At 42.2% G+C, this 24,179-nt stretch overlaps 1 protein-coding gene across 1 annotated transcript in view; it reads right to left on the bottom strand.

Annotated features, from left to right (window-relative positions):
• LOC136612356 (transient receptor potential cation channel subfamily M member 7-like) overlaps positions 1-24,179 on the bottom strand; it is an 88,578-nt gene that overhangs the window by 12,810 nt on the left and 51,589 nt on the right. Inside the window, exons 18-26 of the mRNA XM_066592644.1 lie at positions 20,972-21,133; positions 20,581-20,727; positions 16,762-16,890; positions 12,730-13,008; positions 10,688-10,862; positions 3,122-3,248; positions 2,393-2,574; positions 2,134-2,266; positions 99-925 (exon numbers count right to left, since the gene is read on the bottom strand). Of these exons, the coding sequence (XP_066448741.1) occupies positions 99-925; positions 2,134-2,266; positions 2,393-2,574; positions 3,122-3,248; positions 10,688-10,862; positions 12,730-13,008; positions 16,762-16,890; positions 20,581-20,727; positions 20,972-21,133 (2,161 nt within the window). The remainder of the gene's footprint in view (positions 1-98; positions 926-2,133; positions 2,267-2,392; positions 2,575-3,121; positions 3,249-10,687; positions 10,863-12,729; positions 13,009-16,761; positions 16,891-20,580; positions 20,728-20,971; positions 21,134-24,179) is intronic.

Here is a 24,179-nt window from a genome sequence, read left to right as displayed (position 1 = left end):
GATGAGGAGTAATTGGGGCTGCAATTTTCTCTCATCTTTTGTACACAAATTATAACATTGCTATCAACAAAAAGACAGGCAACCAAATGCAGTATTACCTGGACTTTTGTATTGTTTCGATAATTTTTTAACAATAGCACCATGGCTGTCATCATTTGGAGGCACTTCTGGTGATGGCAGTTTAGCCTCCATTGCTTTCAGTTCAGAAGATATTTTGAAATATGGACCACCATCTCCACTGTCTTTTTCATAAATAGCTTTGCTGTCATCATCAGTAAATATACAATGCAGAAATCCTTCCTCTTTGTATGCTTTGCCAAGCAATGCCGAAGGGACCAGTTCTGGACATTTTGGTATAACTTGTATTAAATTCTTTTTAGACTGAACAACTGTTGAAACATTTATAACTTCTGGAACCTCCATTGGTTGCAATTCAGATGAAGAATTTTGATATAATGTTTCAAGTGTTATATCAGGCCTGCTTTTTAGAGATTTGTCTTTGCCATAATCTGTGTTATTATCGCAGAAAGCTCCATGCTGGAATTGCGGGAAAGCACTGTATACAGGACTAAAATCTGACCCACTAATCCTTTGTTGTAAACTTAAAGTTTTACTATACTTTTCTTGATGAGGTTGTGAAAAGGAATGGGCCAAAATGTGCCTACTTCTGCTTTTCTTCCATGTGGTTGATTGACCAAGTCCATCATCAATGGTTTGCTTTGAGAAGCTTGAATCACAGGACATCATGCTATGGCTTCTTTTGAATTCCATGGCTTTCTGTGCAGTGAGAGTTTTCATGGAGTCCAATGTAAGCCCTGAGAGATCTTGTAGATGTCCAAGATGATCATCTAAATGGTGAAGTAAATCTTTAATGGAGTTGACATGATCTCTGACATCCTTCATATCCTCAAACATATCTTCCACTCTATAAAATTAGAAATAATAGTATACATTGGATGTCTATGAACCAAGATTAACATCTATATCAACATAAACCTGAAAGCAGTGTATTTACCAAGAATAGAGAACATCTTGGGAACTACCATGTGGCACTAGGCTTGTTGTTTTGGATGAGCATGTGTAAACAAACCTATCACATTTTTATACAGTTTTGTCTGAAATATCTGATCTTAGGAATTACATTGAGACAGTCTTTACTACAAAGCTTAATTTGAGGAGCAGAAACAAATAAGGTCAATGCTTAAGTCCTGGATTTAATAGCGTTCTGCCATAAATGTCTAGTGGTCTCTAAACAGGCAATATTAATTGTTTCTGGGATGACAATTGTATAGGGTGTCTCAAAAGTGTTGAAGCACACATTTAGAATAAAAATGGTTTGACAGACGGTGATACAATTTAGCATACTGTCAGGTAAGGTGTAAACCAGTTAGGTCATGTTACCAACATGATGGCCATTTTGAATGCCACCATCTTGGATTCAACTCAAATTTTTTCACTGGAAAGGTAGCCAAGAATTTCACCAGAAAAACAATGAGGTGTTTCATTTTAATATAACATTATTCATTCTCATGTTAAGGCCGCCTGCACACGGGCGGAAATCCCGCGGCGGTATTTCCGCCACTGAAAGTCTGCATAGGAGTGCATTACAATACGCACTCCTATGCAGACGGCCGCGGTTTGGCCGCGCGAAATGTCGCGCAGCAAACAAACCGCGGCATGTCCTATTTTTGTGCGGGGCTCGCACTCACCCGGCCGCCGGCTCCGGTCTGCGCGGCAGCCGGCACATGAAAGAGGCGGGGCCGCCAGGCGCGGGTGAGTACACGCTCGTCACTGCAGGCTCTCGGGTCGGGTCCCGCGGCGAGAATTCTCGCCGCCGGATCCGACCCACTCGTCTGCAGGCGGCCTAACACAGTGATTTTTCTTCATTGCAGGAAATGTGAATGATGGCATTATCTCAAGCAGAACATGTTTATATTGTCCCTTATATTAAAAGATTTTTTTAAATAAATATTGCTGAACTAACAGATCTGGTCTAACTTCATAATATATCCACAGTTACTAATGCATGTCATCATAATATCCATTGATAAGAAATATGTTAACTAGCAATAGATAGTTGTAAGCCAGAAGCATCTCAAGAGTGTCTGCACTTCCATTTCCAATGAAATGTACCTTTCTGATGTTACCCGAATTTTTTCATCACTTTTTGAGTTTTTGTCATCCTTCTTGTCTTTAAAATAGATCTGTACACATTCCTCTTCAAACTCATGCAGCCTCTTATTATCTTCCTCAGTCAGGAAAAGTTCTGTGCAAGAATTAATGAAATAAAGACTGTAACAATAGGATCGTTGTTCTGCTGGATTTCCCAAAGAGAAAGCAACTATAAGTAAGAAAATTAAATCAGAAAAAAAAAACTGTAGATTTGACTTACTCGGCACCTTAGAACTTGATGTCTTTCTCCGTCCGCAAAGCCAGTTTGCGACAGAAGCCAAATGACCGAGAAGAATGAAGGGAGGAGGAAGGACCGGCTTATTGTCGTACCGCATGACGAAATAGTAGCGCTGAAACTTCCATAGATGATCAGAAATTGCTTTACACTCCTTGAACACATTACTGTAAGAAACATAGGGGCACCTATTATCAACACTGTACAAATCAGCACCAAACCCTTAGTTGAACATCTGGCCACAGATGGTCCAATCCTTTTGATTATTTAAAGAATCCTACAATGTCGCTTTACTTTTGCCTTTTCCTGCAATTTTATATTGTGTGTTGAGGGACGCAGGTTGCTGAGGCCTATCAATTAGACGGAGGGATCCTTGGAAGTTGTATGGTCTCCTCAGTATGCTACCTGTAGATTTCCATGCACAATGTAAGATTGGGCAATAGAGTGAAAGTAAAGTAACAATTTACATTAAACAATTCTTGATAATGATGGGAATCGAATCATACACACTTAACATGGCAATAGTATTGTTGTTAATACGTAATGTAAGTCAATTCGGGGTGTTGTCCACATTGTTATGATTGTCTACATGTTTGCTGTAAATAATCTCAGCTATTTTTTCCATCATACATTTGAGGGAAAAGGGGATTGAAAATATCAGTAATATATATCAGCATAAGTAATAAACATACTTTCAATGATCATCTTACTTACGTTATTATAGCAATGAGAAGGTTGACCATAATGATGTACTGTACAAACACATAAACTGCCTGCAGAAATCCATTCAGCCAACTTCCAGTAATGCAGAGTTGGGGCGTGACTGAGTCATTGGCACAAGCTTATAAAGGAAACAAACAGTAATAAACCTGTAAGACATACAGGGTGACCCAAAAAATGTATATGCACTTTAATAATGGTTATCTATACATTCTTTTTTAAAATCCAAATTGAATTATGATGGCAATATTCAGCATTATTAAAGTGCTAATGACCACTTGTCTGTGAGTGTGTGTGTGAGTGCTTCACATGCTCCGCCCATGATCACATGATAGTGATGTCAACCCAGGTCCTAAAGCATATATAAAACACGGAGCCTGACAGCAGCCGTGTGCTCATCATGTGATCAGTCACATGGTCTCTGAGCTCCACCCCTGATCACAGACAGTGATGTCATCGCAGGTCCTAAACCAGTAGAGCCTGATCACAGGACAGTGACGTCCTCACAGGTCCTTCCCCCTTGTGCACTGAATGAGGGATTATAGACGGACTACATCCCCCCAAAACCCCTATGGATACACCAGTACTCTGTCTGACAGTTTGTAGCTGGTTGTTAGACAGATAGACACCTGGCAATCACATGCATTTGTGACAATTTAGAAAACTATGGCACCAGGTATGATGTGAACAAGCAAAAATCTGGGAAGCGTCGCACAGTCCTGCTTTCTTGGCTATAGTAACATAGTATGTTAGGCTGAATGAAGACAATGTCCATCTAGTTCAGCCTGTTTAATCCCCTTCCTTGTTGGACCAGAGGAAGGCAATTCCTTCCTGACTCATAATGGCAGCCAGAGTAATCCCTGGACCAACATTTGAAATCATCAACCCCACTGGTCACCTAATGTCTATATCCTGTAATATCATAGCGTTCTAGAAAGACATCTAGTTCCCTCTTAAATTCCTCTGTGGATTTTGCCATCACCACATCCTCAGGCAGAGAGTTCCACAGTCTCACCGCTCTTACAGTAAAGAGCCCCCTTCTATGTTGGTGATGAAACCTGCTTTCTTCTAGATGCCTACTTGTTACTGTCACAGTCCTGGGTATAAACAGGTCATGGGAGAAATCCTTGTATTGTCCCCTCATGTATTTATACATAGTTATTAGAGATGAGCGAGTATACTCGCTAAGGCACTACTCGCTCGAGTAATGTACCTTAGCCGAGTATCTCCCCGTTCGTCCCCAAAGATTCGGGGCCGGCAGGGGGCGGGGAGCGGCGGGGGAGTGCGATGAGGAACGGAGGGGAGATCTCCCTCTCCCTCTCTCCCCCCCCCCCCGCTCCCCCTGCTCCCCGCAGCAACTCACCTGTCAGCCGCGGCAGCCCCCGAATCTTTAGGGACGAGCGGGGAGATACTTGGTTAAGGCACATTACTCAAGCGCGTAGTGCCTTAGCGGATATACTCGCTCATCTCTAATAGTTATTTGATTGCCCAATAAACATCTTTTTTCCAGGGTAAATAATCCCAACTTTGATAGCCTCTCTGGATATTTTAGTCCTCTCATTCCGTTTATTAATTTAGTCGCCCTTCTTTGAAACCCCTCAAGCGCTGCAACATCTTTTCTGAGCACCTGTGTCCAGAACCTTACACGGTATTCCATGTGGGGCCTGACAAGTGCCTTATATAGTGGAAAAATAATGTTGTCATCTCTCGCCCCTATATCTCTTTCAATGCACCCCAAGACTTTATTTGCTTTTGCAGCAGCTGACTGGCATTGATTGCTCCAGTTAAATCTACAATCCACTAGTACCCCCAGGTCTTTTTCCATATCACTTTTCCCTAGCAGTACCACATTTAGTGTATATTGGAGCTTAGACCAAGCTGTCTCATTTTATATATCAGCCTATTATGTGGCACGGTGTCAAATGCTTAAAAAAAACAAAAACAGATATACGAGATCAATAGACTATCCCAGGTCCAGCCTAGAACTTACTTCATCATAGAAGCTGATCAAATTAGTCTGACATGATCGACTCCTCATGAACCCATGCTGATGAGGGGTTATACTGTTGTTTTCCTTGAGGTATTCTAGGATGGCATCTCTCATAAACCCCTCAAATATTTTTCCAATTATTACTGGCCTGTAGTTACCAGGCTCTCTTTTGGACCCCTTTTTGTATATTGGAAACAGATTGGTAATGCGCCAATCCAGTGGTACAATCCCAGTCTCTATAGTGTCCTTAAATGTAAGAAATAGTGGTCTAGCTATGATGTCACTTAGTTCCCTTAGAAGCCTTGGGTGTATTCCATCTGGGTTCGGCGATTTATCGATTTTAATCCTTTTTTTAAACCAATTTTGCATTCTTCCTGTGTTAGGCATGGAATATTTAGCAGAGGATTTGTTTTATTCCCCTGCATCTTGTGTGACATTTCTTTTAATTCGTGAATTCACTTGAAAATAAACTATTTAATAGATTTGCTTTCCCTCCATCATCTTCTATGGTTTGTCCTTCATTATTTGTTAAAGGGCCAGTACTTTCAGTGCAAATCTTTTTACTGTTTATATAATTGAAGAATAGTTTAGGGTTATTTTTACGCTCTTTAGCAATTTTGATCTTTTCATATTGTTTTTTTCCCTGTATGATTTTAACGCTTCTTCGCTGCCTTCTTGTTTTTGTAGTTTAAACGCTTTCTTTTTTAAAGGGTATGAACTGCTCACATGAGGTAATTAGGATGTTTTTAAACTTCTCCCATTTGTTGTCTGTGCTTTTATTTTTGAGGACGTTGTCCCAATTATTGTTACCGATAGTAGTTCTAAGCTGATCAAATTTTGCTTTACTAAAGTTTAGTTTTTTTGTCGCTCCATGATAAGGCTTTCTATTTAATGACAGCTGGAAATTAATTATATTGTGGTCACTATTTCCCAAGTGTCCCTCAACCTGCACCCCCATGATTCGGTCCGGTTTGTTAGTTAATACTAAGTCCAGAGTGGCCCTCCCTCGAGTTGGCTCCCTCACAAATTGGGTAAGGTAGTTATCTTTAATTGTTTTCAAGAACTTATCACCCTTGTGAGATTTCCAGGTTTCGTCTTGCCATATTATATCCGGATAATTGAAGTCCCCCATAATAATTACTTTATTGCGGTTTGACACCTTTTCTATTTGCCTTAATAATAAGATTTCAATTTCTTCTGTTGCTTTTGGTGGCCTATAGAAAACCCCTATCAGGATTTTGTTAGTTTTTTTCTCCCTGTATTTCTACCCACAGAGATACCACGCTTTTGTCTCCTGCACCTATATCTTCTTGTAGCCTTGGCATTAGGTAATGTATAGACACACCCCTCCCCCTTTCTGTTCCACACGGTCTCGTCTGAAGAGACTGTAACCCTGTAAATTCACCGCCCAATCGCAAGCCATGTTTCTGTTATTCTCACCACGTCCTAATTTTCATCAGTCATTCTCACTTCAAGCTCACCCACTTTACCAATCAGACTTCTTGCATTCGTTGCCATACACTTATACGGTTGCTGTTGAGCTTCATATTCATTTTGCTACTAATGGTTCTATTAGCTATTCTGTCCGTTCTAACTGTACTAACTCCACCCTCTCCTCGACCCCCATTCTCATTACTTGATGTTGGAACAGTTTACACGCTCACCGCAAACGTCCATCAAACAATGTGAACATGAGACCAGTGTTAGCAGATCAAGCATACAACACATTCTTAAGAGAGCACATTGGAAAGTTTACATCCTGAGATTGTTACACACCATGAATGAAAGTGATCCTGATTAAAGATTGTAGTACTGTGAATGGTTTCAACACATGGTACCTGAGAAAGCATAGTTTGTGAAGAACATTTTTTGGTCTAATGAAGCACAATTTAAACAAAATGGTACAGTATATTGTATCCAGAAAATCCTCACATTTATGTGGACAAAGCAGTCAAATTACCAGGACTCAGTGTCTGGAGTGGACTGTCATCCAGGGGTTTAATTGGACCTTTTTTATTGTTAAGTACAGTTACTGTCCCAGTGTACCTCAACCTGCTTCACATATCCATTTTACTGGCCATTTGTGTTTTATGCACCAAGCCATCAGAGCCTATTTGAATGTCATTCTGGATGTTGGGTAGGATGAAGAGTTGCTGTTGAATTCCCTTCTCATTCCCCTGACTCAACACCCCTTGACATCTATCTGAGGGGGATCCTGAAGGTTGTGGTATACCAAAGAATGTAGTGGCACCTTAAGCTCTGGGGCTAAGGGGCAGAGGACTGAAGGATTCCTACTGTGGGTTTGAACGTTAGAAAGGGTATGCATTTATTAAATCAAATTGTTCACTGGAAGCCAGTCATGGATTCCCAATGTTATATGTAGTGGTAATTGTCAGATCTTTGGAATCCATATTTCAAAGAATCTTTTAATTTGGGTTATTTTTTGTAGGGATGCATCTTCCCAATCCATTCTAAGTAAAAAAGATACATTTTTTGAGGAATAAACAAAGGGTGGGTTTATTATGCACTAGCTCGGTGTTTAAGATGGTCTTGCGGGTTCCTGCAGAAATACAAACAATTGTTTGTGTGCCATAGGAATAGAGGCATCTTTAGCCAATATATGTCCAACAAGAGCCTTAGCTGGTAAGTTCTGATTTGAAGGATATGTGTGCTAAAGAACATACAGATTTATGTCCAAGATGTCTGGATCTGAGCGCACAGCCATCGACAATGATAATAGTCTGTACTGTTCTCTCCATACATGCAGGCAGGGCTTGCTATATTACCCATTATGATGTTACAGTTTGTATTCTCAATACAGCTTTTCACAGACATTTACTAACAGGAGATCAAAAGTTAGAAAGGGTATGCATTTATTAAATCTCAAAGGGTATGCTTGATTGAACTAGTCAGTGTACCTAAATTAACTCGGGGACAAGAGATGAGTCATGAGTGGGCCATCTTGTTATTCCTGTTTTAGACTTTTTATAGTCTAGGATGGGGCATAATAAAGTTTTGTGGCTAGAGATTTATTTCATGAGAGAAAGGTTAATCAGTGTCAAAATGTGTCAACCCAGTCTCTGCCTGTCAGACTATGGAGGATGCTAGTAGCAAAAATTTGGTCTTGTTTGTAGTGATATTATTGTTACACTAATCTGTGTACTTAGAGAATGTTGGACAGATATGGGTTTGATGCTATTAATTATTACAGCTCTACAAAAACATTCTTGGGTGACTTCAAATGTTGCAGATTTTTGTTGAAGATTCTGCAATGAAAATCTGTGATGATTTACAGTACAATACATGTGGATGTGCATGTCCATGCAGTTTTACTCATATTTGGTATTACAATTTGAAAATGGTGTTTTCAAAATAGTTTAATTTTTAATGTACTGATATACAGGCTCTGTGCATATTGCTGTGCTATGTGCACGAAATCTAAGGGTAGCACCAGATTGCAAGGGTGCGTGATATCTGTCATCCTGAAATCTACTAGGTACCTGGGTTACAACAAAAAATTGTGACATTATTTATCATTAGAGATGAGGGAACCTACTCAGCCACGCCCCTTTTTCGCCTGAGCTCGGGTGAAAAGATTCGGGGGGCGCCGTGGGTGAGTGGGGGGTTGCAGCGGGGAGTGGGGGGGGGGAGAGAGAGAGAGGGCTCCCCTCTGTTCCCCGCTGCTACCCCCCGCTCCGCCACTCTTTTTACCCGAGTACGAAGTACTCGTAAATCGCGGTGCTCGATCGAGTAATTACTTGAAACGAGTATATTCGCTCTGCTCATCTCTATTTATCATTATACCCCATACTGTGTCAAAAAGAACCAAAAGATCTCTGGTGATTTCTGATCACATAAAAGCTGTATTGGAAGATTTACAGAATATATCACTTACAGGGGATGGACAAAAATATGGAGACACCATACAAAATGCATGCCTTAAATTACATGGGATTATAAATCATATTTCAATAACACAGGTAGAGAGTCCAATTTTAAGGGGAGGTAATATGACACAGATGCTGCTGGGAATAGTGAACATCTGCCCAAGCAACAAGGTCCCATTGATCAGGGATTTGAGCCACTTAGAAGCTTTTACCAGCTCCCAAAACTACCCAAAGCAGGGGTCAAAAGAGCAGCTCAGTGCTAATGATTTAAATCCAATGCATTTCGTAGGTGTTTCCATATTTTTGTCCACCTCCCTGTATATAATGGCTGTTCAACTTATATTACCTAAACATATCTTTTGTCTCTGCTTTAGTCTTGTATGATTAACCCGTCCTGGCAGCCTGGTACTTCCCGCAACAGGACGTAAACTTACGTCCTGGAGATAGCGCGGGATCACATATGATCCCGCGCTATCCCGCAGCGGGAGCCGGGGCATCGGAGATGCGCCCCCCGCTGTTAACCCCTTGCCTGCCGCGATCTAAGTAGATTGCGGCAGGGAAAGAGTTCACAGAGGGAGCGAACTCCCTCTGTGTCTCCGGCCGGAACTCGCGATGTCATCGCGAGAGCCTGGCCTGTCACCATGGCAACAGGATGCCAGACACTGGTGTCCTGTATTGCCTATGCCTATGATCGCTGTACAAGCGATAAGGCATGGCAGAGCAGTAGCTCTGCCATGCCTTTTGACAGCGATCATCAGGGCAGTGGTTAAAGTCCCTCAGAGGGACACAAACAGTGTAAAAAAAACAAAGATTACAAAAATGAATTTAAAAAATGTAAAAAAAAAGAGTAAAAAAAACTTTTTTAATGCTTTTTCTTAGATTAGCATAAAAAAAGGTAAAAAAAAAATAAAACCCCACATATTTGGTATTGTTGCGTCCGTAACGATGCGTACAATAAGTTGCACATGCTTTTGACTGTGCACGGAAAAACTGCTAAAAAAAACACTAAAAAACTGAGGCAAAATGCTAATTTTTAGCATTTTGCCTCACTAAAAACGCAATAAAAGTGATCAAAAAAGCCGTATGTACCCCAAAATGGTACCGATAGAAACTACAGCTCGTCTCGCAAAAAATAAGCCCTCATAGAGCGCCATACATCAAAAAATAAAAAAGTTACAGGACTTTGAATGCAGCAATTTAGAATAGAAAAAAGATTTTCAAAAAAAAGGGTTTTATGGCAGAAAAGTGGGAAAACCTAAAAAAATGTAAGAATTTTGGTATCGTTGTAACCATACCGGTCCGCAGAAAAAATGGAATGTCTCATTTATGCTGCATGATTAATGCTGTAAAAAAAAAAAAAAAAAAATCCATGGCAGAATTGATGCGTTTTCTCTCCCTGCTATCATAAAAAAAAAACGTTTTACAATATAGTCTATGTACCCAAAAGTGGCACCGATAAAAACTACAGTTCGCCACGCAAAAAACAAGCCCTCATACGGCCGCGTCGACGGAAAAATAAAAAAGTTATGACTTTTGATAAAAGGAGAAGAAAATCCGCCAAAAATTGTTGCGTCCTTAAGCCCAAAATAGGCCATGTCATGAAGGGGTTAAAGTACAGTTCATCTCTTAAATCTTCTATCAAAGAATCTGTATGCATCTATGTGTAATTGGCGCTTAACTTACCATCTATTTCATATGCAAACATTTCCCCATAGGTCATCCAGTATGGACGAAATACTACAGCTTTAGCAAGGGACCACGATGGTTCTTCATTAGGATGAAGGATTCCCTGCTTTGGCACACCAAAGGAAACCACTACTATTCCCATGATAACCACAAGGAAAATCATCTTTGACAACTGAAATAAAGAATACATTCTTCTGAAAAAACAAATAAGGGCACTAAACGTGTACTAAACTACACGTTTTATCTAAGGAACAAGTCTTCATATTAATTTTGATTGTCTCTTAATTTTAATTACATGTTAATTCAGCTATTGGCTGGAGTTTCACTTCACAAACTTCCTGCTCCGCCCCCCCTCCCCCTGCATGCTGCGCACATAGTACTGGTAATACTCTGCTCTCTTCCAGCTGCTTGCTACTAGTTTCTAGATCAAAAGCACTCTGCTTTTAAAGGATCCATGACAAATAAGATAGATCTGTAATGATTTCTTGGACAGATTTACCAAGATCTGTCATAAAACCCTTGGGCCGGCTTCACACTGGCGATAGGCTTTCTTGCAATGCGAGAGTGACTGAAAACACATGATAACGAAACCAGTGATTTTCAATGGTTTTATTCTCATTTGTGATGTCTTCACTCAATCCTCACAGCGCTAAGAAAAATCTGCGCTGTTATCCATTGTTCTCAATGGGGCCGGCGGCAGCAGCGCCAGCCCCATAGTAAATATAGGGAGTACATCGCGCTCCCCTGACACAGCTGTGACACCTATGACAGCTATGGCAGGGTATTCCGTCATCCCTGCGGGGATGAAGGAATACCCTGCCACAGCTGTCACAGCCAAGGTACAGGTCCGCGATGCTATCCCATTGCTTTCAATGGGGCTGGTGCTGTTGCCGCCCCATTGAAAGCAGTGGGTTGCAGGCAACACCTGTAGTAATGATTTTCGGAAAAGGGCTTGAAATATAAGCCCTTCTCTGAAAATCAATCAAAAACAATGGGCGATAGCTCAGATTTTTCTTAGTGCTGCGAGGGTTGAGTGAAGACATCGCAAATGAGAATGAAACCATTGAAAATCATTGGTTTCATTATCATGCGTTTTCACTCACTCTCACATCGCAAGAAAGCCTATCGCCAGTGTGAAGCCAGCCTTATGATCTGATCTTTTGTTTTCATTGAGTTAAGCCGGGCTCACACGAGTGTGGTGTATAACGCAGCGTCTAACTGCTGTGTGAGCCGACCTAACTCATGCACGCTGTATTGTTTAGTCTGACTTCCTCTTTTCATTTTTCTTTAATCTCCCACTCTGTCACTTAGTAACATTCATGAATAGCTAAGATATTGCTATTCATGAATCAATAGCTAAGGGCTATGTGTCATTGGCTGAGCGCTCAGCGAATAGCTAAGCACTAACTGCTATTGGCTGAGTCTTCAGCCAATCAGCACAGCCCTTTCAGAAGGTGGGGATTTTTAACTCCCCTCCTGCTGAAAGAGCTTAACAGCAGTGCACGGGAGTCAGCCGGAGGACGCGTCTGAGCGCCGGAGAGGTGAGTAATTTTTTTTTTCTTTTTTAACACTTATTGATGATTATCGGGGAAGGGCTTATAGTTCAAGCCCTTCCCCGATAATCATACTGCGGGGATTGGCAGAAAGCAGCGCTTTCAATGGGATCGGCAGCAGCCATTGAAAGCAATGGGATAGAATGCCGCGGACTTCTGCCACAGCTGTGACAGCTGTGGCAGAAGTCCGCGGCATTCTCCATCTCTTTTCAATGGGGCTAGCGCTGCTGCCACTGGCCCCATTGAAAAGACTGGCGATATCCCGGCGTGATGCGTTTTTTTTTCTCGCACTGCACTGCGAGACTTTACCTTTACTCTCGCAGCGCAGTGGAGAAAAAAACGCCAGTGGGTGTTCACCCTTATTCTGAGTTCAACAGGTCCAGGGCTTTTATTGCATAGAGCACAGCAGAATATTTTATTTTAGCCATCACATTTTCAGACAGAATTAATGCAAGTGTAACCAGAGCCGTGTTTATACATTCTTACCATTTTTCCAATCATGAAAACATATGGTCCAGCCTCTTGACTGACAATTAACAAGTCCGTTAACTTCACATACCAAAAAATAGTGTTCAGACAGTATATAATTCTTCCAGCAATAAAGACAAAGTTCTCAGATAATTCAACTGTGAAATCTCTAGAGCCGAATCTCAGACAGAAACCAATAAGGAAAGTCAATATCGCCAGCAATTCATTGACATTGAAATAACTGCAGAGCCACACTTTAAGTTTCTGAGCAGTTTTTCCAGCTTCTGAAATAAAAATCTGCCACATAAAACATAGAAGAATGTGTTAAGCATTACTAAGAGAGATTTAGCAACTGAATTACATTAAAGACAACTGCATGTTTAATAAGGCAAGTACGATAACTATAGAACAGATGACAGAGGAAAATATTAATGCAATTACATCAGCTTTTTGTTGCACTGTAAGTAAATTGCGTTAAATGGCACTGCCACTGTTTAGAAGCATGCATTGTGTGTGAGAAAAGTATAAAAGGAGTAGGTGACTACATATTACACGAACCCCATTTAACTAACTGTGTCCTAGGCTTAGCATGTTATTATATGGCTGTCAGTGTTAGGCTTTATTCCCACGAACATATATCGGTCGGACGATATGCGCTATTATCTGGGGCGTAGAAGCTCATGAACAGGTGTACAAATCTAACGTTTGTGGTCACCATGACGTTTCCCCTTTCCCCTCCATTCCCGTCACAGGCTCACCTCTGCTCTCCTCCCCAGTCGTTCTTTGCAATGGGAGGAGAAGGGGCGTAGCTAATCGCTGTCCTGTCCTACCCCCTCCCATTGATGGCTATGGACAAGGGGCGGGGAGAAGGCAGGAGCTTATCTCCGCCAACATCCCGCCTTGTCCGCAGCCACCAATAGGAGGAGGCAGGGCAGGCCGGCGCTCAGCTCCGCCCCTGTCCCACCCCCTCCCATTGCAAAAAGTGACCGGGGAGGAGAGCAGGGGTGAGCCTGCATGGGGGGAGGAGAGCTAAGGGAGGGAGTTTAGCAGCCACACTGCTAAACTCCCTCCCACCCCCGGCCGCTGCCATGGGCTCCTATAGGATGCAGCGGCCGACGTATTCCGGCCCAAAAGATAGTTCCAGGACTATCTTTTGGGCCCGACATAAAAATGCCTGACACTTTATTGGTTTGGCCGGGCGCTTTTGCGTCTCAGGAGTACAGCTATGTGATCTGATGCATTGGAATCCAATGCATCAGATCACAGTGTATATCGGCCTGCCGTTTCCAATATGCTCATGGGAAAGAGCCCTAAGGAGAATAAAACAGGTAAGCATTATATAGGCACTTCTTTATATTGTTTGTGCTTTATTGCATCTGGAAGCAACTTAATTGACAAAAGGCCCATTTAGACACAACGATTATCGCTCAAAAGCCATCTTTTTAGCGATAATCGTTGTGTCTAAGTGTGCTGCCATCATGCACTGTTCATGCACTATTTGTTCATCGTCGTTTCCAAGCAAGATAGAAATCAAGGATGACTCTTATAAGTGCTGCAGGCTGATTTTCACAGGGGCGGCACTGATAGCATTCTTCCAGCTGGTATCACGCTGGGACTTCCCAGCGGGATACCAGCTAAAAGCTCAAAGAACAAAGGGGCTGTCAGCACTCCTGCTGTTTCTCTGAGCTATCAGCTCAATGGGACACAGCAAGAACAAAGCAGCTGTTAGCATATACAAAACAGCTGCTTTTCTCTGAGTTATCAGCGGTGTCCCCCTCCGCCTGCATTTAACTCTTTAAGTAGCTAATTAGCTACTTAAGAGTTATGCAAAGATGATCGCTCAAAACTGTCCCTCAAATTATTGCTTGAGCAATTTTTGAGCGATCATCTTTCAGTCTAAATCCAACTTAACTCTAAAACTCAATTGACGTGGGCGATTTTTTAAATCTGAGTTCTGTCCGAGTTTATAACTGAGCAAACTCAGATGGAACATGGCCCCTTTAACCTCTTAAGAACATGGCCTTTTTTAGCCATAAAGACGCAATGATTTTCTGTGAATTTTTATCTCCACTTTTCAAAAGCCATAACTCTTTATTTTTTCGTCAACATGGACATATGAGGGCTTTCTTTTTGCAGGGCGAATTGTAGTTTTTATTGTCATTTTTGGGTGCATGTAATGTATTGTTTGTAAAGCTTTTATTTTTTTGAGAGCAGGGAGAGAAAACACATCAATTCTGCTATAGTTTTTTTTAAAACAGCGTTAATCATACAGCATTAATCACACAATATATTTTTTCTATGGGTCAGTATGATTATGACGATACCACTTTTGCACAATAAAACCCCTTTTCTGGGATTATTTATTTTATATTGTTGGATTCGAAGTTCCATAAACTTTTATATTTTTCCATGGCTGAAGCTCTGTCAGGGTTTTTTTTTTTTGCGTGACATGATGTAGTTTTTATTGGTACCATTTTGGGGCACATATGGCTTTTTTATCACTTTATTGCTTTTTTGGGAAGGAAAATGAACAAAAAAAGCACTTCGCCTACGTTTTTTAGGGAGTTTTTTAACGGCTTTTGCTATGCAGAATAAACCGTGTGTTCAATTTATTGTACACGTTATTATGTATATGATGATATATGCTGGATTTTTTTTTATAGAAACAGGAAAGTGCTCCAAAAAGGGGGTTTGTTGTTTGTCTTTTTTCACTATTACATTTTCTATGTCCCAGTAGGGGACTTGAACCATAAAAGCTATGATCGCTATAATAATGCATTGCAGTACTTTTGTACTGCAATGCCTTATCACTTACAATAGTGATCATAGGCCATGATAGGCTGCAAAACCATTGCAGCCCATTAGCTCGCTACTTCTGTGCTATGGGACCTCCACCAATCATGAGAATGGAAAGAATTCATGATAATGTGATAATTCTACTCATGAGATAAACATACAGTATAAGCAGTGTTAGATACCTAATGTTGTGAACAGGTTTATTTTGGACATAGAATGTCATACAAGTATAATACTCTACTTCACTAGCAAGTCTATAAAGCATTTTACGTTGCAAAGAGTTTTATTTGGTTTGAACTTAAAGTTGGCAACACTCTGCCTCAAAGACCCTGCGCAGGGGGATATAGTCAAGTCTTAACCCTCTACAATCCACTGTCCGGCGTCTAAAGACATTATGATTTAAGGCTGTACAGCTCTGATGTTGGAAGACGTCCATCGGGGTTCTCTTACTGCATATTGCCAACCTCTCTGCTGTCAGAGCCTATCAAATGTGTCACCTCATGTAGTACTGGCTTTAGTCAGCATATAGCGCCGTTGTATAACAGCAGAAAAAGAGTAAGCCCCCTAGGAAAACCAGGATACAAATTGGATTGGAAAGGGTTAACATTGGAGTACAGAGATTCCGTTTTTTAGACGGGCATGAACCATTGGTAATAATACAACAAGGAGGAAGGGGTAAGAAAAAAGGCTATGAAAAATGAGATAATATTGGAAAAGAAAGGAAAAGGTAAGGGGAAAGAAGGAAAAGAGGAACAATAGACAGGATAAAGTTTTCAATTGTATGCATGGAAAAATCAACATCTCATCGTACATCACTCAGAAAGGAGGTAACCGATTCCGATATCTCCCACTCATTGTTGTGTTATAGATTGACTACAGTATATAGATGTGGAGTTGCTCTAATGCCATTCTTATTTATTTATTTTTTTTAAGTGTGTCATTATTCATTTTCTGCCTATAATCTCACAAAATAGGGTAGGTTCGGTACGTTGGTGTAGGTTATCCAGGGGCTCCAAACCTTTTCAAATTGCTGGATTTTGTCTTGATTATGAGTTTTTCGTTTAAAAGGGTTTTATTGATGCGGGTTACAAGGAGTTCGAATGGGAGTGTTGGTTTACGCCACTGCTGTGCTATCGAAGTTCGTGCTGCCATTGTAATATATTGTAATAGTTTGAAGGGGGCGTTGCGCATTCCGGCCGGTTTGTTTCCTATCTATAAAGCATTTTAGTGTTACAGTGTTTGCATAGTACTCACCTCCCGTGTCATCTCCACAGCAGTGGTGACTATAAATGAGAACACAATCCATTCTTGCACAGAAGGCATACTTTCCATTTTAACCAGGACCACATATGTGTAGAGCATTAAAAATGCCAAGTATGCCACCTAAAAGAAACAACAACTGAATAATTGTCTTCTGACGAGTATACTGCATACATAGTATAAACAACCCTGGATTAACAGCCCACTAACGTATTCACAAGCCATACAGGATACCCTGCTCCTCCTTTCACCAAGAATGAATTACATAACTTATTGCTGTTGTTAATAGTATTATGCTATACATCTGAAATACAGAAGATTTTAAATACATAATGCATGCAAGAACAATAAACATGAGTATACTGAGTGATGGACTAGTACAAAAGAAGGCAGGGCGCTGCCCACATAATAACAAATACTGCTGCCTGTTACTGGTCCGTAATTGAAAAGTTGTCAAAATGTCTGAAATACAGTACTGTGCAAAAGTTTTAGGTAGGTGTGGAAAATATGCTGCAAAGTAAGAATTCATTCAAAAGCATACATAACATAGGTGGAATCGGTCACAGGTGGTGGTCCGACACAGGTTTAGAATGGTGCGTTAATGACGGAGGCAAAGACAGCATTTCTTTTTACTATATTTTTACCATAAAAATATGCTTTACCAAATGAACTAGTAATCAGATTCCATAGGTGGGCAGACACACTCATTAAAGGGGTTGTCCCGCGCCGAAACGGTTTTTTTTTTTTTTCAATGGCCCCCCCGTTCGGCGCGAGACAACCCCGATGCAGGGGTTAAAAAAGCAAACCGGACAGTGCTTACCTGAATCCCCGCGCTCCGGTGACTTCTTACTTACCTGCTGAAGATGGCCGCCGGGATCTTCTCCCTCGGTGGACCGCAGGGCTTCTGTGCGGTCCATTGCCGATTCCAGCCTCCTGATTGGCTGGAATCGGCACGTGACGGGGCAGAGCTACAAGGAGCCGCTCTCCGGCACGAGCGGGCCCCATTCAGAAAACAAGAAGACCGGACTGCGCAAGCGCGTCTAATCCGGCGATTAGACGCTGAAAATTAGACGGCTCCATGGAAACGAGGACGCTAGCAACGGAACAGGTAAGTGAATAACTTCTGTATGGCTCATAATTAATGCACAATGTACATTACAAAGTGCATTAATATGGCCATACAGAAGTGCTTACCCCCCACTTTGCTTCGCGGGACAACCCCTTTAATGCTTCATAATTTAGGACACACAGTATTGGTGCATCTTGTTTCCACCAGTTGGGACTATCCGCTGGGACTGCCACCACTGGCCTCCCTGCAATGTCCCCTGCTGTCACTGTTACTGCCGTCCTCCCTGCAATATGTCATGTGGTGGCCGTGGGCACCACTCTCTTGTTCCCCGGTGGCCTGTCAGCCCCTTTATTGAGAACAGCGCTCTGACCGAGCAGTTCCTTCCAGCGCTCGCTTGTCCCCCCGCGGCTGTTAGCCCCTTTCTTGAGAGCTGCGCTGTGACCCTGCAGTCCCTTCCCCACTGGCAGTGGCGGCGTCAGCAACAGGGCTCTCCCCCTCCATGGCTGCGCCCTGAGCCGCGCCCACAACAGCACTTCTCGGCCACCTCCTGAATCCGGCTCCATCAGTCCTGCTACTCCTCTAACCCTAATCCTAGGGCTAAGCCTAACCCTAACCCGGCAAACCTTGTTCCTGTAACACCAAACCCTAAACCTAACCCTTCAGCCACGGCAAACCGGCACCCTAGCCAATCAGGAGCTTGGGGGCTTTACCAGGACAGATACAGTCCATCACTATGTCTCCACCCAAACTCCTGGTGGAGACAAGATGCACCAGTACCGACACACACTAATAACAAGTCTCTCCATCATACATTCCATGATGTCTCTCCCCACTTTGTACATTACACTTAAGGGGATCACATTGGTGGGACAAGGCACTTACTTATATTCTTGTCTATAATAACTACCCACTATCCTTGTGATACCCTTATACTTATCATTGTATTCCATATTACCGAAGGTCCATGGCATGTCTACATCGCAGCCTAATGAACTGTAGGTGGCAGAATGTTGTTGTTAGCCGTTTAGTCGTTCCCTAAAGGTGAGCTCCCTCCATGTTTTTCGGTTTTGCACTGCTTCTTTCATGCCAGTATCAGCTTTGACAGTATCGGCCATCATGTCCTTTGGAGGCCGGATCATCTTTTACCACTGATCTGTCCAAGCATTACAGATTTTGCTCACATTACATGGCCAAAATCCATGAGTCTGAGTCCGGCCATCTGGCCCTCCAGTGATATATCGGGTCTTATATGATTCAGGACTTCTCTGTTTGTTACTCTCACTGTCCAGGGCATACGCAGCAGCTTTCACCAGCACCACAGATCAAACGCATCAATCCTCCTTCTATTAGCTTTTTTTGCAGTCCAGCTCTTACATCCATACATGGCTATGGGGGAAACTGTGGTTTGCACTATCCTGCGTTTAGTTGATATACCAATATCCAGAATACATCCTAAATTTTAGAGTTCCATGTCACTGCAGACTCAAACGCACCTTAGGAATCAATCAACATTTCCATACATTCTCATCTACATTACAGCATTACTGTTTCATGGGCAACATACAATATCTCTTACTGGTGCATAACACCACTTCTCAAACAAGCGCAGAGCACTACGTCACAAAGTGTCCTGTCCCCTATTAGAAATCACTTTACGTACACATTGCATATATGAACATCAGGCAACTCTGATCATGTAAACATAACTAACATGTTACTAGTAGGTCATTCATGCGCTCCCGTGGGAATTTGATAGATAGTCATCTCATGTAAATACATGCAGCAACTGAATGGGAATTGTATACAGAAAACTGAACAATGTACCATTCAGTGTAAACAACAGTTGCATCCATCAGTCATAGTCTATTTAGTGTGCACACACCACTGTCACTGGACCGGTCTTACATGTCTGGCAGCTTTCGTCATATCCGGGTCATGGCACCGTCATCTACTTTGGGGACTGAATCCTTTACAGGAAGGGAGTCTCCCTCTCCTTTCACGTGGTCTGTCATCGTGTCCAGCCCCAAGTCATCAGGTTCTCTTGTGTACTGCTCCCCCAGCATGGGGACAATGTGCTCATGCTACTTAGTTTTCATTAGATGCAGCTCCTCCTATTTAAAATGCACTCTGTGGTTCCAAAAACCCCTGCACTTAGAGCTATGGAGGGGCTGGGATTCAGCCTTCACTGTCCTTATCAAGAACCAGATCTTCTTGCATGTGACACGCTATCTGCATTGCCATCTGCATCACTGGAGGCAGCATTACTGAAGCCTCTAAGAGTCTACTCCAAAGTAGTACCACACAGCGGCTCCAATATGAAGGATGTAGGCTTGCCTAAATCCTTCTGCCTTTTCATGTAACCATGAAAAACTCAATGATATTAAGATGAAGGCTCTTGGGGACCATATCATCACTTCCAGGACTCCTTGTTCTTAATTACATTAGCTTTATGTTTGCAGTCATTGTCCTGCTGAAGAATAAATTTGGAGCCAATCAGACATCTTCTATCTTTGAAAAAATTCTTATTTTGCAGCATTTTTTCCACACCTGCCTAAAACTTTTGCACAGTACTGTAACTCACTCTGCTTGTCGCACTCTGCACATAATACTGGGAATGCGGAGAGCACGCAGTTCTATTTCAGATACTGGGCCACTGAGTAGCCAGTAAAGGGTCTGGTAAGGAGAAGGAATTCTGTCTTACTTATAGTATGTGATAGAAAATGGCACAAAGCATAAAAAAATACCGTGTTAAACCAGAACTTCACGATTGGTGCATGGTAAAATGCAAAATATTTCTGTGACAGTGCAAGACGGTGGGGTTTTTCTTCACTCTTCATTCCAGGAATATTTTCTCCAGGTTCATCATACAACTGGGCTTCCTTATGAATAGTCTAGAATATACAAATAGGCTACATTAGTATTGTTGTACACCTAACTGTAACAAAACTAAAAAACTGGTCCTGGCACTGTTATTTAAATCAGTCATATAGGTAATATCAAGGGGGTTCTTAAAACACTAATCTAGTCAAATTGCGGTAAAAACATAAACATCTCCAAAAGCATACTTTTTGGAAGAATGGCTGAATGGCAGCTGCTTCTGTCTTGAAGCAGGGGAGTCTTATTTTCAGATCTTACCCTAGCACCTTCTTCTCCTCCTTCCGTGGAGAACTTCACTTCCAGACTCTCCTTGAGAATCATTTCATGTGCATGCTGGGACACTGGGATATGTGACATTTGTGCTTTGCTTTTGTATTCCAAAAGTGGTATTATTGGTGGGAGCAAAATACTTGAAATCACCTAAAAATCAAATATATAAGATATAGATTTGCCATTGTACTGATAAAAATACATAAACTCACATGGAACTGTAAAACATGTTTCCAGTGTTATAAAACTTTACACATTGTGTACTTGCATGAGTACTGTTCTGTATATTGAGTGCCATAAGATTTATTAATGTCCGTGGAGCTCTTTGATTAAAGTAAGTTCTGATGTAAATATGAGTCAGAGGAGAAGCGGGGAGTGATCGAAAAACACAACTCATGTCTTCACAGAAATTCTCTAAATACAGAGCATGCTGATAGACATTTGTGGGAACGAAACATCCTCTCACCTTATCCGAATCCCACATATTGTGGTTTGGACCAAAATAAATCAAAAATTTTAATTCATCGGACCAAACAACAGATTTCCAGTGTTAAGGACTTTAACACTTATCTGCTGCTTGAACTCAATAAAGCATTTATTTGGCATTTGACTGAAGGGTGGTCCAGGACTAGTTAAGAAAAATACTCTTTGGGGGTAGGGGCATAAAAAACATTTTTTATTTAAAGTGACCCTCCAGTGTCAGGACAAAATTCTGTCCTGGGAATGAAGGGATTGGGGGATATATTATCTGCACCTGTTCTTCTCTGTCATCTGCCTGATCCCCCCCCCCCCATTCTGGTCCCGATTTTTGGCCTTCCCAGGTGACACCTGCAGTTTTCTATCTATCTAATGGCCAAAAATGGGACACAGAACTGGCAGATTGGATAGATGGTAGAGAAAATAAAACAAAAAAACTTTCTCTCATGTTTATAAAAAAACATCAAGACAAAAAAGATAAAACATATTTGGTATCGCTACGTCCATAAAAGCCCATTCTATAAAAATAGGGCATTATTTATCCCGCACAGGGAATGTCATCTGAAAAAAAAATACACAATGCCAGAGTTGTGCTTTTGTTTGATCAAAGAAAAAATGTAATAAAAAGCAATAAAAAATTTGTATGTACTTCAAAATGGTAATAATAGAAACTACAGGACATCCCACAAAAATTGAGCAATCATAGAACTATGTCGACAGAAAAATAAAAAAGTTACGGCTGTCAGAAGATGGAGACAGAAAATAATTTTATGTTTTTCCAAAAATATTTTACTTTTTAAAAGTAGTACAGCCAAAAAAAAACTAAATAAATTTTGTATTGTTGTAATGATACTGACTAGAGATGAGCGAGCACCAAAATGCTCGGGTGCTCGTTACTCGGGACGAAATTATTGCGATGCTCGAGGGTTCGTTTCGAATAACGAACCCCATTGAAGTCAATGGGCGACCCGAGCATTTTTGTATTTCGCCGATGCTCGCTAAGGTTTTCATGTGTGAAAATCTGGGCAATTCAAGAAAGTGATGGGAACGACACAGCAACGGATAGGGCAGGCGAGGGGCTACATGTTGGGCTGCATCTCAAGTTCACAGGTCCCACTATTAAGCCACAATAGCGGCAAGAGTGGGTGCCCCCCCCTCCCAACAACTTTTACTTCTGAAAAGCCCTCATTAGCATGGCATACCTTAGCTAAGCACCACACTACCTCCAACAAAGCACAATCACTGCCTGCATGACACTCCGCTGCCACTTCTCCTGTGTTACATGCTGCCCAAACCCCCCCCCACGACCCAGTGTCCACAGCGCACACCAAACTGTCCCTGCCCAGCCTTCAGCTGCCCTCATGCCACGCCACCCTCATGTCTATTTATAAGTGCGTCTGCCAGAGGAAAAGCAGGCACACACTGCAGAGGGTTGGCATGGCTAGGCAGCGACCCTCTTTAAAAGGGGCGGGGCGATAGCCCACAATGCTGTACAGAAGCAATGAGAAATATAATCCTGTGCCACCGCCATCAGGAGCTGCACATGTGGGCATAGCAATGGGGAACCTATGTGCCACACACTATTCATTCTGTCAAGGTGTCTGCATGCCCCAGTCAGACCGCGGTTTTTAATTCATAGACACAGGCAGGTACAACTCCCTATTGTGAAGTCCCTGTGGACCGACAGCATGGGTGGCTCCCTGGAACCCACCGGCGGTACATAAAAATATCCCATTGCATTGCCCAACACAGCTGAGGTAGTAATGTCGTGCTTAATGCAGGTGGGCTTCGGCCCACACTGCATGCCCCAGTCTGACTGGGGTTCTTTAGAAGTGGAAACAGATGCATTTATAATTCCCTGTGGACCCACAGCATGGGTGGCTCCCTGGAACCCACCGGCGGTACATAAAAATATCCCATTGCATTGCCCAACACAGCTGAGGTAGTAATGTCGTGCTTAATACAGGTGGGCTTCGGCCCACACTGCATGCCCCAGTCTGACTGGGGTTCTTTAGAAGTGGAAACAGATGCATTTATAATTCCCTGTGGACCCACAGCATGGGTGGCTCCCTGGAACCCACCGGCGGTACATAAAAATATCCCATTGCATTGCCCAACACAGCTGAGGTAGTAATGTCGTGCTTAATACAGGTGGGCTTCGGCCCACACTGCATGCCCCAGTCTGACTGGTAATATGTACCTTAACAGTAACCTCGTTGGTGGTAATGTGGTGTTGACTGCGGACCTGGTAGCGCAGTTTAATGTAGTTGGTTCTCGGAATGTGGCCAGGATTAAGTGGGCCGTGGCGGGGGGATGGTGGTGGTGCTCTCTTGTTGTGTCGTTAAAGGTGAAATTCTTGGACTGCCACCAGACGGACCAATGCAAAGGTATTTGCCAAGAATGTTTTCATTGTTGGAGGAGGAGGGGGATGTTTTGGAGGCACTATGTGTCCTATACACGTGTCCGTTGTTATATGCACCTTAACAGTAACAGCGTTGGTGGGAAATGGCCTCGCCGCCATCATGTCTTTGTGAAGCCTCTGTTTCCACACCCCAGTGACATACCATTAGCAGCGGTATAGGCAGAGCCCAGAATTATTAACATTTCAGCGGTAGCATTAGGGACAGGCCCCACTAACATATCACTAGCAGCAGTATAGGGGGAGCGCAGTCTTAGTTCCATTTCAGTAATAGTAGCACTCAAGACAGGCCCCAGTAAC

This window comes from Eleutherodactylus coqui, chromosome 2 (assembly GCF_035609145.1).
Source record: "Eleutherodactylus coqui strain aEleCoq1 chromosome 2, aEleCoq1.hap1, whole genome shotgun sequence".
NCBI classification, from domain to species: Eukaryota; Metazoa; Chordata; class Amphibia; order Anura; family Eleutherodactylidae; genus Eleutherodactylus; species Eleutherodactylus coqui.
This window is presented reverse-complemented; position numbering and strand designations above follow the sequence as displayed.